This window comes from Canis lupus, chromosome 4 (genome assembly GCF_003254725.2).
Source record: "Canis lupus dingo isolate Sandy chromosome 4, ASM325472v2, whole genome shotgun sequence".
NCBI lineage: Eukaryota > Metazoa > Chordata > Mammalia > Carnivora > Canidae > Canis > Canis lupus.
The window spans coordinates 7,670,335-7,684,190 of NC_064246.1; the positions used below are offsets into that span (position 1 = coordinate 7,670,335).

The window sequence follows — 13,856 nt, forward strand, 5'->3', positions numbered from 1 at the left end:
AGGGCAAGAGGGAAATGACAGCCATGAGTGCCTGATAATAATAGAGTGATCTTGTAACACTGGAAAGTCACCATGCAGAAAACATGATACCAAGGTAATGATATCAATGACATTTCATTGAGCACTTCCTGGGCTTGTTCTAAACACTAAACAATGATAGTACCTATGAAGCAGCTCTATTATTATCCTCATTTTACACAGATGACACAGAAAGGCAGCAAGGACCAAAGTCACACAGCCAGTGAGGGATCATCTCAGAGCCCACTGTTATGGAACCCATGACTTCCATTTTAAATAACACAGGGGTTCAGAAAATGCACATAGAATAAATACCTGTGAAATTTTAGCCACCAACAAAATGAAGCCGGTGTTCACACAGAAAGTAAATCAAGGAAAGACCAAAGATTGCTCTAAAAAGTCAGAGCTGCAAAAAGCATGGACAATTATAAAGAACAGCCATCAATAAATGGAAACCTGATTGTATGTAAATTGCAGGGAAGAATGCTGCTAGCATATTTGCCTAAAATAAATCACCATTAATATGAATACATATTCACATATATATGTCTACATATATACATGTAAAGGGTATAGGCCAAGGTGATTTCATAGTAGGTTGCACCAGAAAATGATTAATAATTCTCTGAGGCTTATATTCATGTTGTTTGCTCCTAATAATAGGACGTCAGCTTCACTTGGTTTTACGAACAGATTTTTATTTGCATGTATCTATTTGTTTATTTATAGCATTTTCTGTTACCACTATGCAAGGTGGTCATTTAAATAGAATCTCAGGTGGGTTCCTGGGCTTTTGGCTGGTCATTGTCAACTCCCTAGGGTGGATACCAAATAAACACACCATCACTAAATGAACGGCGGCTTCACTTCTCATTGGCAGGTCATCATTCAGCGTGTTAATTTCTCTCTCTTTTTTTCGTCTGATGTCGATAAGAGATTTGCAGAGAGAAGAAAAATGGCCAGATATGGATCTGACAGCATTAATAAATGATACCAAAGAGCAGGCTTCTCTTTTAGGGGCGTGCCTGACTCTCATTCTTATACCCACTAGTTTCTTCAATGCCTGCCTTGTGCCGGGTTGTGCATTGGGCACTGCCGCTGTAAACATGAATCAGATGGCACTGCCACTGTAGACATGACTCAGATGCGGCCCTTAGCCTGGAGGACAGCAGGTTTGGCAACAGAAAACAGTCACACAAATGCATGATGAATCAAAACAACGAGTCAAGTTCAGTGATTGAAACTTAAAGCAGCAGTCTGTTCTGGGAGCGACGCAGAAGAGATTCCGCCCAGCGTGAGGGGGTTAGAAATGGACTTCCTGAGGAAGTGAATGAAGTAGAAATCTTAAAGGATTTTCCATGCTGGCTGAAGCCGCAGGAGGCATGGGTAATCTGAAACAGCAGTTGCACATAAAATCAGATTTGTGTTTTAGAATATTGGGCATTTAATGTCATATTATTTCACCCTCTCAATAATTTCTGAATCATTTTTTCCCCTCAGCTTACATTAAGATTAGTCAAAGTGGTGCATGATCCCACACCAAAGAAGGCAGGGTGCCTGCAGGAATTGGGCAGATCCAAAAGCACAGGCTCTGAGCTTCTACCACCAGTATCACAGCCACACCTGGAAGCAGACACAGCGATGAACTCCTACAACCAGATGTTCTCCTTTGGGGGGATCTGAGTAGGAATGTTGTGTTACGATAGGCTCACACTGGCAGAGGCACCCAAAGGTCAGAGGGTGGAAAAGCTTTTTCAGAACTGGGGCATCATCTGACTCTGTTGCCCACTAAGGAAGTAAAACTAATTATTCTGAACTGTGTTTATGCTTCACCTGTGCCATTTTGCTCCGCGTGCTGGTGTGTGGCAAAGGCTATCCCCCCAGATGCCTCGTGGCTGCCTCAGGGAGCCCTCCTCACTGCCCTTGAACCCAAAGCCCATCTCAGTGACTTGTCCATCTTGACACCCTTGTCTGTAGAAACCACGCCTGGTTGGGTGGGAAGAGATGGTGGGCAGGTAGGAAGGAAGGAGAAACGAGTAGGTAAGCTCTACTAGGTTTAAAAATGTTTAATATATAGTGAGTGATTCCAGTCCATAAAAGATAAAAGCCCAGAGTTCCAATTTCACCTGCTGTGCTTGTCCCGAGTTAATTGGGTATCATCTGATACAGTAATTCTCACTTTCCCAGTTCAGACCTGCGCCTACATGCAATCTCCCGGTGCCCTTGAAGCACACAGCCTAATAAATCAGCACAATTCAATGACAAGAAGAAAAACCAAGTATGCATGGTATGGAAAGCAGGTCAGAAAAAAAGCTAACGCTAATCCCGAGCAGCCTCACCGCAGCCCCGGCGTGCATGTCCTCACCAGCCAAATGTTTCTACCAAATGGAAAGACAAGCTCCCTCTCCCAACTCTCCCTGCAAGACAGTAGCAGGCTCAGGTTCGACTTCTTGCTTTCTAGCGCATATAACTTTTTTTTTTTTTTTTTTTTTTTTTTTTTTTTAATGATAGTCACAGAGAGAGAGAGGCAGAGACACAGGCAGAGGGAGAAGCAGGCTCCATGCACCGGGAGCCCGACGTGGGATTTGATCCTGGGTCTCCAGGATCGCGCCCTGGACCGAAGGCAGGCACCAAACCGCTGCGCCACCCAGGGATCCCATATAACTTAAAAGACTTGAGGGGCACCTGTGTGGCTCAGTCGTTTGAGCATCAAATCCTTGGTTTCGGCTCAGGCCTGGTCTCAGGGTCATGAGACTGAGCCTGCATCAGCTCCCCGCTCAGTGGGGAGTGTGCTTGTCTCCTCCTCTATCTGCCCCTCCCCCCACGCCTGCACATGCACATAGGCTCTCTCTCTCTCAAATAAATAAATAAATCTTTAAAAAAAATAATTGAAAGAGTTGTGACCTGGAGATCCATTTACAATATTTTAAAAATTGCTTAAAATGTCTATTTATTTACATTGCCTGGTAGTGTACATTTGAGAATATACACTTTATTCTTTACTTCTTTCTCCTTACTCCCCTCAAACATGCACACCACACCCACAGATACACACATGATTTACTTCTCTTCTCTTTGACAGACAGACTAAGGAATGGAATGTGGGGCTTGGTTTTTAAAATGGAATACTATTTTCTTAAACAATATGTGTTTTAAAAAAAAAGCCCAAATCCACATTTGATCTTCTTAAGCGAAGGAAAGTGAGCTCATGAGGTGCCAGCATGATGCATCCATGTGGGTGCATTATCTATTTACAATAACTCCCCAAATCCTTTTGAGGATAAGAAGACTGAGGCTGACGGAAGTTCATTCAAGGAGTAAATAAAAAACTCAGACCCAGTTCAGTTTTATAACAAAGTCTATGTGTTCTCAAATACATAATCCTGCTGCCCAATTGTCATGAAACATAACTGACAAATTTCACTGAAGGCATTCTATATTTCACAGAAGGGAAGAATTTACTTTTCCCTTAACTGTGAAAGATTTGAAACTGGCATCTCGATATTGGACACAAGAACACCCGAGGTCTGACCTGAGTTATTGCCCCTGCAAAAGAGATCCTGGAATGCTGGCAGGACAACTCAGAGTGTGCTCCAGGGCAAGGAACAGCAACTAACTATCTGAAGCCAATCAGATCCCCAACTTCATGGATTCTCCATGTTGGATGTGCCCCTCTGAGCTATCTTGGGAAGTAACTAAGCAGGCAGCTCAGTTAATGGCCTTGCTCCTTGCACCCAGCAGATTTGGGCAAGGTAGTGCTAGGGATACAGAGGGAAAGATTTTAACATCACCAACAGCTCTGCTTATCAGTCCCATAGCTTATCAACCCATGTTCACCACCTCCAGCAGAGGGATTATCTGCCCAACACCCTTCCGTTTTGAGGTGCTAATCATCCTCAACCCAACCCCTTGCCAGCATAACCTAGCACCCACTGGCTTCTTGGCTGAGTCTTTCCTGGGTAGAGGAGACATTCATATGAACCAACTGGCTCCTTGCTCCAGAGTTTTCAAATGTGCACAAATTGAAGAGGATCCTCATTCTCCGGTGCCATGCAGACAAATGGCTGGGGGCTGCCTGCAGCTACAATTGGGTCCCAGTTTGAAGATGAAGCTGACACAGATTAGCTCTCAAGGCCCTGGGCCCACCACCCCGCTGCCCAACCCATCCCCATGTCCACCATGGTGACTTGAGTCAATGCAGTGTCATTTCTGATGCCTGAGGGTCACCCCTCTGCTCTGTTTCCTCTGCCTGGAATATCCTCTTCAAATGTTTTCTGCCTTCCTACCCACCAAGACGCTCTCTGGGCTATAAGATCCTGCTTTCTTGCCCTGCGCCCCCTCTTCCCATGGTGCCTCTCACTCCTTCTGGGCTTCTGCAGATCTTTCACACCTTCCTATAGCCATCAAGTTTATGTGGGACATGGCTGATCTCTCTGCTCAAATTGTATCTTCTTTGAACCCTTAGCGCCCAGCGCAATCCTGGGCTCAGAGGAGGTGCCCGGTAGGTCCTGTGACACAAGCTATAGGCCAGGTATTATGCCAGCCACTGGGGAAGGAGTAGAGACCAGAGAGTTTCTGTTCTCAGGGGATTGACAGCCTGATAAGGAGATGGAAATCAGAACAGATTATCAGGATGCCAAGTGCCTGAGGTCATCAGAGAATGACTCCCTGGAGGGTGCAGGAGAGACACAAATGCAACCCAGGGTGAAGGGACAGGCAGGGCCACGTGGGCTCCCTGAAAAAGAGGACCTGTGAACTGAGAAGGAGATGAATCTACGGATACGCCTCAGTTCCATTATAAACAAAACAGCACACAGGAGATGAGAGGGAGAGGTATGGAATGAAATAAAGAGGGAAGGGTGCAGAACTCCCATCTTTAAACACCCAGTCTTCAACCACGCCTCCTGCAACAAAGAGGCATCAACCTCCTGCTCACCGGGCTTCTCATGCTACTTGGTGGGCACTTGAACAGGGCAACTCCCCAGTGAACCTGGATTACATGGGGACTACACAGACAATCCTGAGCCCTTACAAGCTGTGACAACGTCTAAAAGTGAACTGGCTTTTTTTTTTTTCCTGCACAAAGGCCAGCTAGCAGCCACCACTGCCAAATGATCCTTCAACTTGGGGTGAACAACCCAGGGTTTGGTTCCATTCAAGGCTCCGAACGAAGGGCATGCCTTTATCAAGCAGCAGACATGACCTCCCTCCAAGGTAAGACAATAGCACACAGCCCACAGGATGCAGTGCACAGTGTCCCCACCCTCCCCCCACTGTGCTCAAGTGCTAAAAGGAGGAGGTAGATGCAGACATATCAAGAAGACACTCCCAAGAAGACAAAATCCCTAAGATCCTACCTATCTAAGATCCTACCTATAGCTTTCTTGTTGATGTATTTTCTCAAGCCTTACACAGAAGTGGGGAAAAAGCCAGATGGGTCACACTGAGGCACCAATCAGATGGGAACAATTTTCCATGTAGGGACAATTTCACAAAAGTATGAGTTTAGGAGCACCTGGGTGGCTCAGTCAGTTAAGCGTCTGTCTTCAACTCAGCTCCTGATCTCAGGATCCTGGAATTGAAACCCGCAATGGGGCTCTCTGCTCAGTGGGGAGTCTGCTTCTCCCTCTCCTTCTGCCCTTCCCCACCTCTGCTCATTCTCTCTCTCTCTCTCTCTCTCTCTCTCTCTCTCTCTGTCTTAAATAAATAAATAAAATCTTTTCTTAAAAAAAGTATGAGTTTAACTGGCTGTAAGATTCCTTCCTTCTAGTGACAACCCCCATCACACACACACACACACACACACACACACACACACACGCAGTGCCCATATCTAGGCACTTGCTGTCACCTCCACATGGCCCCATGACCAGGCCACACATGACCAGGCACCTGCTGCCGTGGACCAAGTCTTCTGAGAGGCCAGGTGTAAGCAGCATGCCTCTCCTCCCCTTCAACACACAGCCCATGCTGGCATGAGTCATAAAGCCAGGATGTTGGAAAAACTAACAGAGGAAAAACATGAATAGTTTGCATCCCTGCTTCCTCAGGACAAACATGTGCCAGGTGGGAACGACCATACGATATAAAATCTCAGAGGAAAACAGCCTGAATGAAGCCTCTTGCTTCTGCCTGAAATGACTCATCTTCCCAAACTCTTCAGTCCAGGATCACCCTACTGGGACAGGCATGGGGGATGCAGGTCTTGTTGGGTGCTCATCTTGAGGGGTGGTGTGACCTTGTCCCCCAGGGCCTGGTACCAGACAACCAGGGACATCCCTGTGCCCCAGAGCCCTGCCCTGAAATTATTCAAACCAGCCAGTCCTCAGCCTGCATGCCCTGCCGCACCTGTCCCTTCCCTCACAATAAAGGCTCTTGACTACATTTTCCCCTCAATCCCTCTGCCTCCTGACTGAGCCTGGCACTTCCCCATGTGACCTCCATGGTGTGGCCTGTGCCTCCCCTTGGGACCTGTGACCTACAAACTCTCTTTTTAAGAGCAATCGTTGGCCTGACCATACCTGATTAATTATAAAACCTATACTGGAAACTCTCAACTTAGGACAATAGAACATGCTACATTCAGCCATTTACCAGACAGATTTATAATCAGATACACAGTATATGTGCCTTGTGCTGTATCTCTGCCCCAGCCTCACATATAGTAGTGATGAGTCTGCTCTCACCAACATGTGCCACTAATTCTATAATGGACAAGGGAAAAGAAAGAGACAAGCCTTATCAGCAATGAATACAACATTATGAAAGAGCTGAATTTCAGCCTTATCAAAACAACTGCCAGGGAACATAATCCTTGAACTTCCACAGACCAGGCAATGATGTGTGGTAGGAGGCTCCCAGGTGGCTCCTTGCTGGAACAGGTATCAGGGATGCAGGCCTTGTTGGGTGCTCATCACGAGGGGTGGTAGGGCCGAGAGTGCCCAGCCTGCGCTTCTGAGGGTCTGACATGGTGCCCTGAACTGAGGCTTGGCACATCTGGCCGTTGTATTTTCTATTTCTACTCAGGGAAGGCTGGCCGCAGAACTCTGGAAACTATTAGTTCTGTCTTTGCCAGGGCCACTCAGTTGAGCCCCCAGAAGGGAAAGAACCTGAGATTCACCAACCTTTCTACGATGGCCCTTCTTACGAGAGAAAGGCCACGAAACCTTGCTTAACACCCTGTGCTGGCTTCCCTTTGACCTTGGAAACAAATCTAGACCTTTCCACAAACCCTGCAGGTGGGGCACAGTCAGTCTCCCATCTCCCCACCCACACCTCACCCCCTGGCACCCTGGCCTGGCCTCAACCTCTCCACACTAGACTCTTTCCCCGCCCTCTGCCTGGCCCTCCTCCCCTGCTCCCTGGGCAGAAGCTGTTTTCTTATCCTTAAGCTTCAGCTCAAATGTTGACTCCTTAGAGGGCGCTTCCCCCTTGGTCACTGGCTGCTTTCCATCCCAGTTATTTTCTCTCTGATCCTTGATTGTTGCCTTCATGGGCCTTACAACATCTGGTATTTATTCTATCTATGGGCTCATTTACCTGGTGGTGGTAGTGGTGGTGGTGGTTTTTATCTGTTTTTATTTCTCTGTCCCTCTCTTTAGGTTTCAGGAATACAGCACCCCACAGTGTGTTCCCCTATGCATTTGTTAGATTATCTATTAGCTCTGTTACAACGTGCATCTTATTTTGCTTCCCTGGCGTTGCTGCTGAGTCTTGCTATTGCTTCATACAGCAGAGAATGGCATGTGGGGAAACATCCTGACTATGAGCACAGGCGGGGGGCATTCCGGCACCCCTGGGGAGAGTGAGGGTCAGCTGTGGGCCGAGTATGAGACATCAGGGGTCACTGGTGCCGTATAGACTCAACTTCAGTATGAACACTCAGCACTACCCCCTGCAAGGGCTCTCCAGCTCACAGCCTACGACTACAGAGCAGCTTCATATAGGAATGCACGTGACAGCACAAGGTTTTGTGGGCCAACTTCTAATGTGAGAATGGGAATTCAGGACTGTGGGTGAAGAGAGTGCCTAAGCCAGCCCACCTGTTCTCATAGGTGCCTAGGAGAGCAGGGTATGTAAGTCAGGGGGTCTGTACCCACTGCTAATGCCAGCATCTTAATCAGCTCCCACCTGCCGTCTGCAGTGGGCATGGCAGAGACAGAAGAACGCGTTGGCTGGAAAGCAGAAGAATGTTGAAACTCCCACTGTGATTCACAGTGCAAGCTGCCCCTCATGCAATTGAGAATGAAATGCAGCAAATGTTGAGGCTGAATCTCATTTTTAGTCTTTGACTTTGGAAATTGTATTTGGGGTAATGCTAATGTGAAGAGAGTGTATTAAAACAAAGTACAATAATAACATGGGGCATTTCTTAATAGCTTACAAGTGTCTTCCTTCCTTCCTTCCTTCCTTCCTCCTTCCTTCTTTCCTCCCTTCCTTCCTTCCTCCCTCCCTTTTGCTCTCCCTCCCTCTCTCCCTCCCTCCCTCCTTCCCTCTCAAACACACCCTAAAGAGCACAAGATCCATGAGAATTTAAAAATAGCCTAACATGGATTTCAAGTAGAGTAAACTAAATGAGTCCAATTTTCTATGCCTTTCATTTTAAATTATGCGCTAAATGTCTAGAAGCATGAGATGTAAGTGAGGAGGATGGGACATTTAAAATCTAATTTTCAAAAATTGGGTCCTAAGGCAGAACAGTGAAAATGCATTTACACATATAATTGTGCCTGCAAATCAATACTGGCAGAGCAAGTGCCCCTTTGGCTGGTGAGATCGCCTGGCCTGGGTTCACGAAGCCCCAGGAAGCCAATGCACTGGTTTGGTGGGTATGCCCTGAGCCCCTGCTTGGTGCCAGCCGGTGATCCAGCCCATGGCCTCAGCAACGTGGTGAACTAGCGAGGGAATGGCAGGGGTAAAGAGGTCTTTACCACACTGTGGGAGGGAAGAGGAGAGGCCAAGACAGAACAGCTAGTGAGCACAAAGACAGGTGCTTCCCACAGCGGAGAAACCAGTGGGGGTCAGGGAGGAGACATGCGGGAGAAGAACATAGCTGAAATCCAAGTGCTGTGCAAGGAACAGGGCAGGTAGCAAGGCAGAGAGACCAGGGGCAAGGAACTCCTGTACCGGCTCGGAAGTAAAGGGAGAAAGGACACACTTGGGAAACTAAACGTTCAGGCTGGCTGAAGATTAACGTGGGAGGAAGGTGGGGGAAGGGGGGCAGTAAAGGGCATGGGGAGAAACAAGGATGGAGAGAGGAAGCAGAGGGAAGTCAAGGGAGGCCTCATAGGTCCCTGTGGGAATGTGGGTTTCCTCCTACAAAGGGGAGCCTTTTGGGGTTCGACAGATGAGTGTGTTATGTCCATGAGAACAATTTCCCTGCAGCTACACTGCAGAATGGGTTGGCTGTAGGGCAGAGGACCGCAGGTGAGAGGATCTCTTCAACACTGCTGCTATGATGCAGGAGGACTGGATTCAGAACACGTTCGTGGGATGGACAAAGTGGGTTGATCTAAAAGACAGTAGGGAGGACCCCTGGGTAGCTCAGTGGTTGAGTGTCTGCCTTGGCCTCAGGTCATGATCCCGGGGTCCTGGGATGGAGTCCCACACTGGACTCCCCGCAGGAAGCCTGCTTCTCCCTCTGCCTGTGTCTCTGCCTCACTGTGTGTCTCTCATGAATAAATAAAATATTTAAAAAACAATTAAAAAATAAAGACAGTAGGGAAATACAATTAACAGGAATTAGCTTTGGGTTGAATTCATTCATTCATTCACTCAGCAACTACATATCAAACAACTATTATGGGCTGGGCACTAGTCTAGAAGCTAGCAATACAACAGTGGAAACAAGAGTATTAAATAAGTGGGTATTTGTACAACTGCTCAGCGGTGCCTGAACTTTTTTGGGAACTACTGTGTTACTGCTTGTTAAATAGAATGAATACAATAAAACAGACAAAGGGTTTCGGAAGTGGAGGTGGGTGGGGGGATGGGTAACTGGGTGACAGGCACTAGGAGGGCACTTGATGGGATGAGCACTGGGTGTTATACTGTATGTTGGCAAATTGAATTTAAATTTAAGAAAAAAGGAAGGAAATTCTTAAAAACTTTGCTGTGGCATATGTATGATCATAGCTTTTGAGAAATGAAAAAATAGGATTATTGTGAAGTTAAAAAAAAAAAAAAACAGACATGGAGCCTACATTCCAAGTGGGGAGAGAGAAAAGCAAAGAAGTGAGTATAATACAGCAGATGTCGATAAGTATAAAAAGACAATGTGGGGGCGCCTGGGCATCACTGTCGGCTAGGCGTTCGACTCTTGGATTTGGCTCAGGGCGTGATCTCAGGTGTTGTGAGATTGAGCCCCGTGTCGGGCTCCGCACTCAGCACGGAGTCGGCTTGGGACTCTCTCCCTCTCCCTCTGCCCCTCCCCGCACTTTTTCTCTCTCTCAAATAATCTTAAAAAAAAAAAAAGAAAAAGACAATGTGTGTATCAGGGGAGGGCTGCCATCTTAAACAGGATGATCAAAAAAATAAAAAATAAAAATAAATAAAAAATAAACAGGATGATCAGGGGAGCCTTCCTTGAGATGGTGACAGTTCAACAAAGACCCAATGGAGGTGAGGCCACACAAGCAGTCACAGAGAAGGAATACAGCATAAAGCCAGGTCTCTGGGTTGGTGGATCGGCAATGGAGAACACCAGAGGAAGACAAGATTTAGGAAGGAAGAAAATTAGTTCACTTTCTAATAGGTAGGGTTGGACATGTCTTTAAGATATCCAGGTAGAGCTGCCCAGCAGAAGGTTGTCCTGATGGGATGGAATTCAGCAAGGTGAACAGGGATTCGTTGTCCTTTACATGGTGAGTTGAAGCTGTGAGAGTAGATAGACCATTCAGGATGGATGTATTCATTTCCTACGGCTGGTGCAACAAATTGCTACGAACTTAGCAGCTGAAAACAACAGAAATGTATTATCTCACAGTTCTGCAGGTAGAAAGTAGCACATCATGGCTCAGCTGGTTCTTTGCTCAGAGCCTCACAGGATGAAATCAAGGTTGTTAGTAGAATCCAGATCTGCGAGACTTCAGGTCCCCATTTCCTTGCTGGCTGTCAGCAAGGAGAGCTTCATGTGTGGAAGAGGCAGAGAATGGAGCCCCTTCGCCGCAAATCTGCAGACAGTGATCCCCCTGATATGTGGAAGCACTAAATGCCAACAGAAAATCCATTCTGCAATCCCCATAGTTTCCTGGTATTTGTTTTAAGTATTTAAAATGCATTAGGCTTGACACTAAAATGGTTAATAAGTTAATGTCCTAGATATTTAGGAGGAGGTAGGTATAAAATTATTGGCTTAAAATGATCCCAGTGAAACCATTTCTTCTGACAAGATCATAAAATGCACTTTCCCAGTGAGTCATATATAACTGGCTGATGTCTTTTTTTTTTTTTTAATTTTTATTTATTTACGATAGTCACAGAGAGAGAGAGAGGCAGAGACACAGGCAGAGGGAGAAGCAGGCTCCATGCACCGGGAGCCCGACGTGGGATTCGATCCCGGGTCTCCAGGATCGCACCCTGAGCCAAAGGCAGGCGCCAAACCGCTGCGCCACCCAGGGATCCCCCTGGCTCATGTCTATAATAAAATGGGGGTTCGGGTTTAATGGAAGTCAGAACCTGTGAGGCTTTGGATTAAAGGGTAATTTTCACCTCATGTTGCTGTGCAGTTGAGGGATCGTGGTATCTTCTTCCCGACACTTTTTCTGTCATCCACCTCGAGATAAGTGAGCAGCCTCTCCTTATCACAGGCCACGTTATAAATATGTGTGTTGGGCGGTGACCCCTCTGACCAAAAGGAAAAAGAAAACAATGGGAAGGCTAGACTGTGTTTTTGATTGTACAGATACCATCAGGCAGGCCCTGGCACTACCTCAGAATCCCATTAGGTTTTAACAGGGAGTTGGTCTTAAGGGATTATTAGAATAGATTCATTTTGTTTAAATATCAGAAGATAATGTGGGTGGAACTCCTATTGGCTTGTTCTCAGCGACAGGTGTGGAGATCCAGAGACATAAAGGCGCATGGCCTCCGTCCCTGGTACACGCACAGCTGCCGAATCTTTTGAGACAGGTTTTGTCAGCCTGCGTGTGATTCCAGGCCCTGGAGTTTTCTCAACTGCACCATTTGCATTGTGCAAGTCTTTCTGTCATCTGCCTCCCACCAATGAAAACAGGAGAAAAGTCCCTGAAAATGAAAAATGCAATGCTGTCATCTCACTGCTGCCCACAGCACGGTGGGAGGGGGTACAGAGGGACAAGACCGACCCCACATAGACACATTTGGTCCTGTGGGGCCCAGGAATGGGTCACTGGACTCCTGGACAGAGCGAGTAGCTCTCCAAGGGAACACAGGCAGGGGGGTGAAAGCAGTTAGTTCGTGCGGAAGAAGTGGAGCAGAGCAGGGCTGGGCTGGGAGCCCCAGGTGATACTCATGATACTCGTAACTTCCATACCTGCAACTAGGGGTGGTCTACGTGACTATTTACACAATACTGTAAAATAATACTTCACTGTGTATTATATTATTGTTATATATTATTCTATTAAATGCTGTGCATTGTACACTTCTACATACTCAAATTAGTGAATACTCATATATATATATATATACACACACACACACATATTTATATATGACCCATACACACACACACATATATATGTATAACCTAACATACTGCATTTTATGGGCAACTTAAGAGATTTCCAAGGGCAATTTTAAACATGCTTGATTTTTACCTTAAACTTCACCTTTAGAACCCAATCCCTACATTAGGAAAAATTCCTCTACTATCTGAATTGGCTTTCTACGACTGCCCAGTAAACACCGGGACTATAGGGGGATGCAAGTTGTTTGAAAGGTGTTTTCATGACTCTCCTCAAAAAGGCTTTAAACTCATTATGTTCTCTGAAATCAGCTACTGCTGAGCAATGCTATATTGCGTGTGAAGAACAATATGTGCATTTGTGAGACATTCCCAACCTTCATCTAAACTTTCCTGCTTTAGAAATTCAGGACCTGAATTTTGAGAACCACTTTAATAAAATTTAGTGTTTCCCCTTTCCTTGTGTGGATTTATTTCCTTTGTGTTCATGAGGCTGTTAAAAAAAAAAAAATTGTGTTACAAAGGGGGGGAGGCCCACCTAGCATTGTTCCCAAGTGGCATGGCTTCCCCTTGTAGATGCCACTTGCATACTAAACCAACGGTCCCCGAGGCTCGGCTCAGCACTCCCCATAAAGTCCAGAGAACAGACTGGATCATCCTGTTGTATTAAGATGTCCTGAACTCTCTTTAACACAATCCTTCCTTGTCCCATTTTGGCAAGAGCTCCCTCTGAATGTGAGCACACAAGGGCTATGTCATTTATCTCTCTGGCTCAGACCCAACCACAAGTTAATCCCTGCAGGCTGTTCAAACAAGAACAGGAGACTCCAAGATAAACCCCTTCCTCGAGTTTCACCAAACCTCTCTCTAAATCAACTCCAGTGAAAGCAGCACATCTCCGAGTAAGCTCTGCACTTCAAATGGAGGAGATCACCTGCTCAGAAATGGAAGTCAAGCTTCAATTTTGAAATTGAACAATGTATCTGATCAAAATAAGGGACTACTCATTTTCTGTAATTTCATCAAACAGATCATTCACATAATGACAGATTTAGCTGCTTTTCATCTAATTGGGTAACAATACATAAAATGCACATCTTAAAGCTGAAAGCAGTGTGCATTTAAAAAAAAATCAACACTAAGATCAAAATTTTTATCTTATACTCTAATATTT

At 46.0% G+C, this 13,856-nt stretch overlaps 1 protein-coding gene across 6 annotated transcripts in view; it reads right to left on the reverse strand.

Moving 5' to 3' along the window:
- DISC1 (DISC1 scaffold protein) overlaps positions 1-13,856 on the reverse strand; it is a 351,152-nt gene that overhangs the window by 82,174 nt on the left and 255,122 nt on the right. The window contains exon 10 of one of the 6 annotated variants that reach the window (XM_049108925.1): positions 11,728-11,862. The exons of the other annotated variants lie outside the window; for them this stretch is intronic. Coding sequence (XP_048964882.1) covers positions 11,729-11,862 — 134 coding nt within the window. The 3' untranslated portion in view covers position 11,728. The remainder of the gene's footprint in view (positions 1-11,727; positions 11,863-13,856) is intronic. 6 annotated transcript variants of the gene reach the window in all.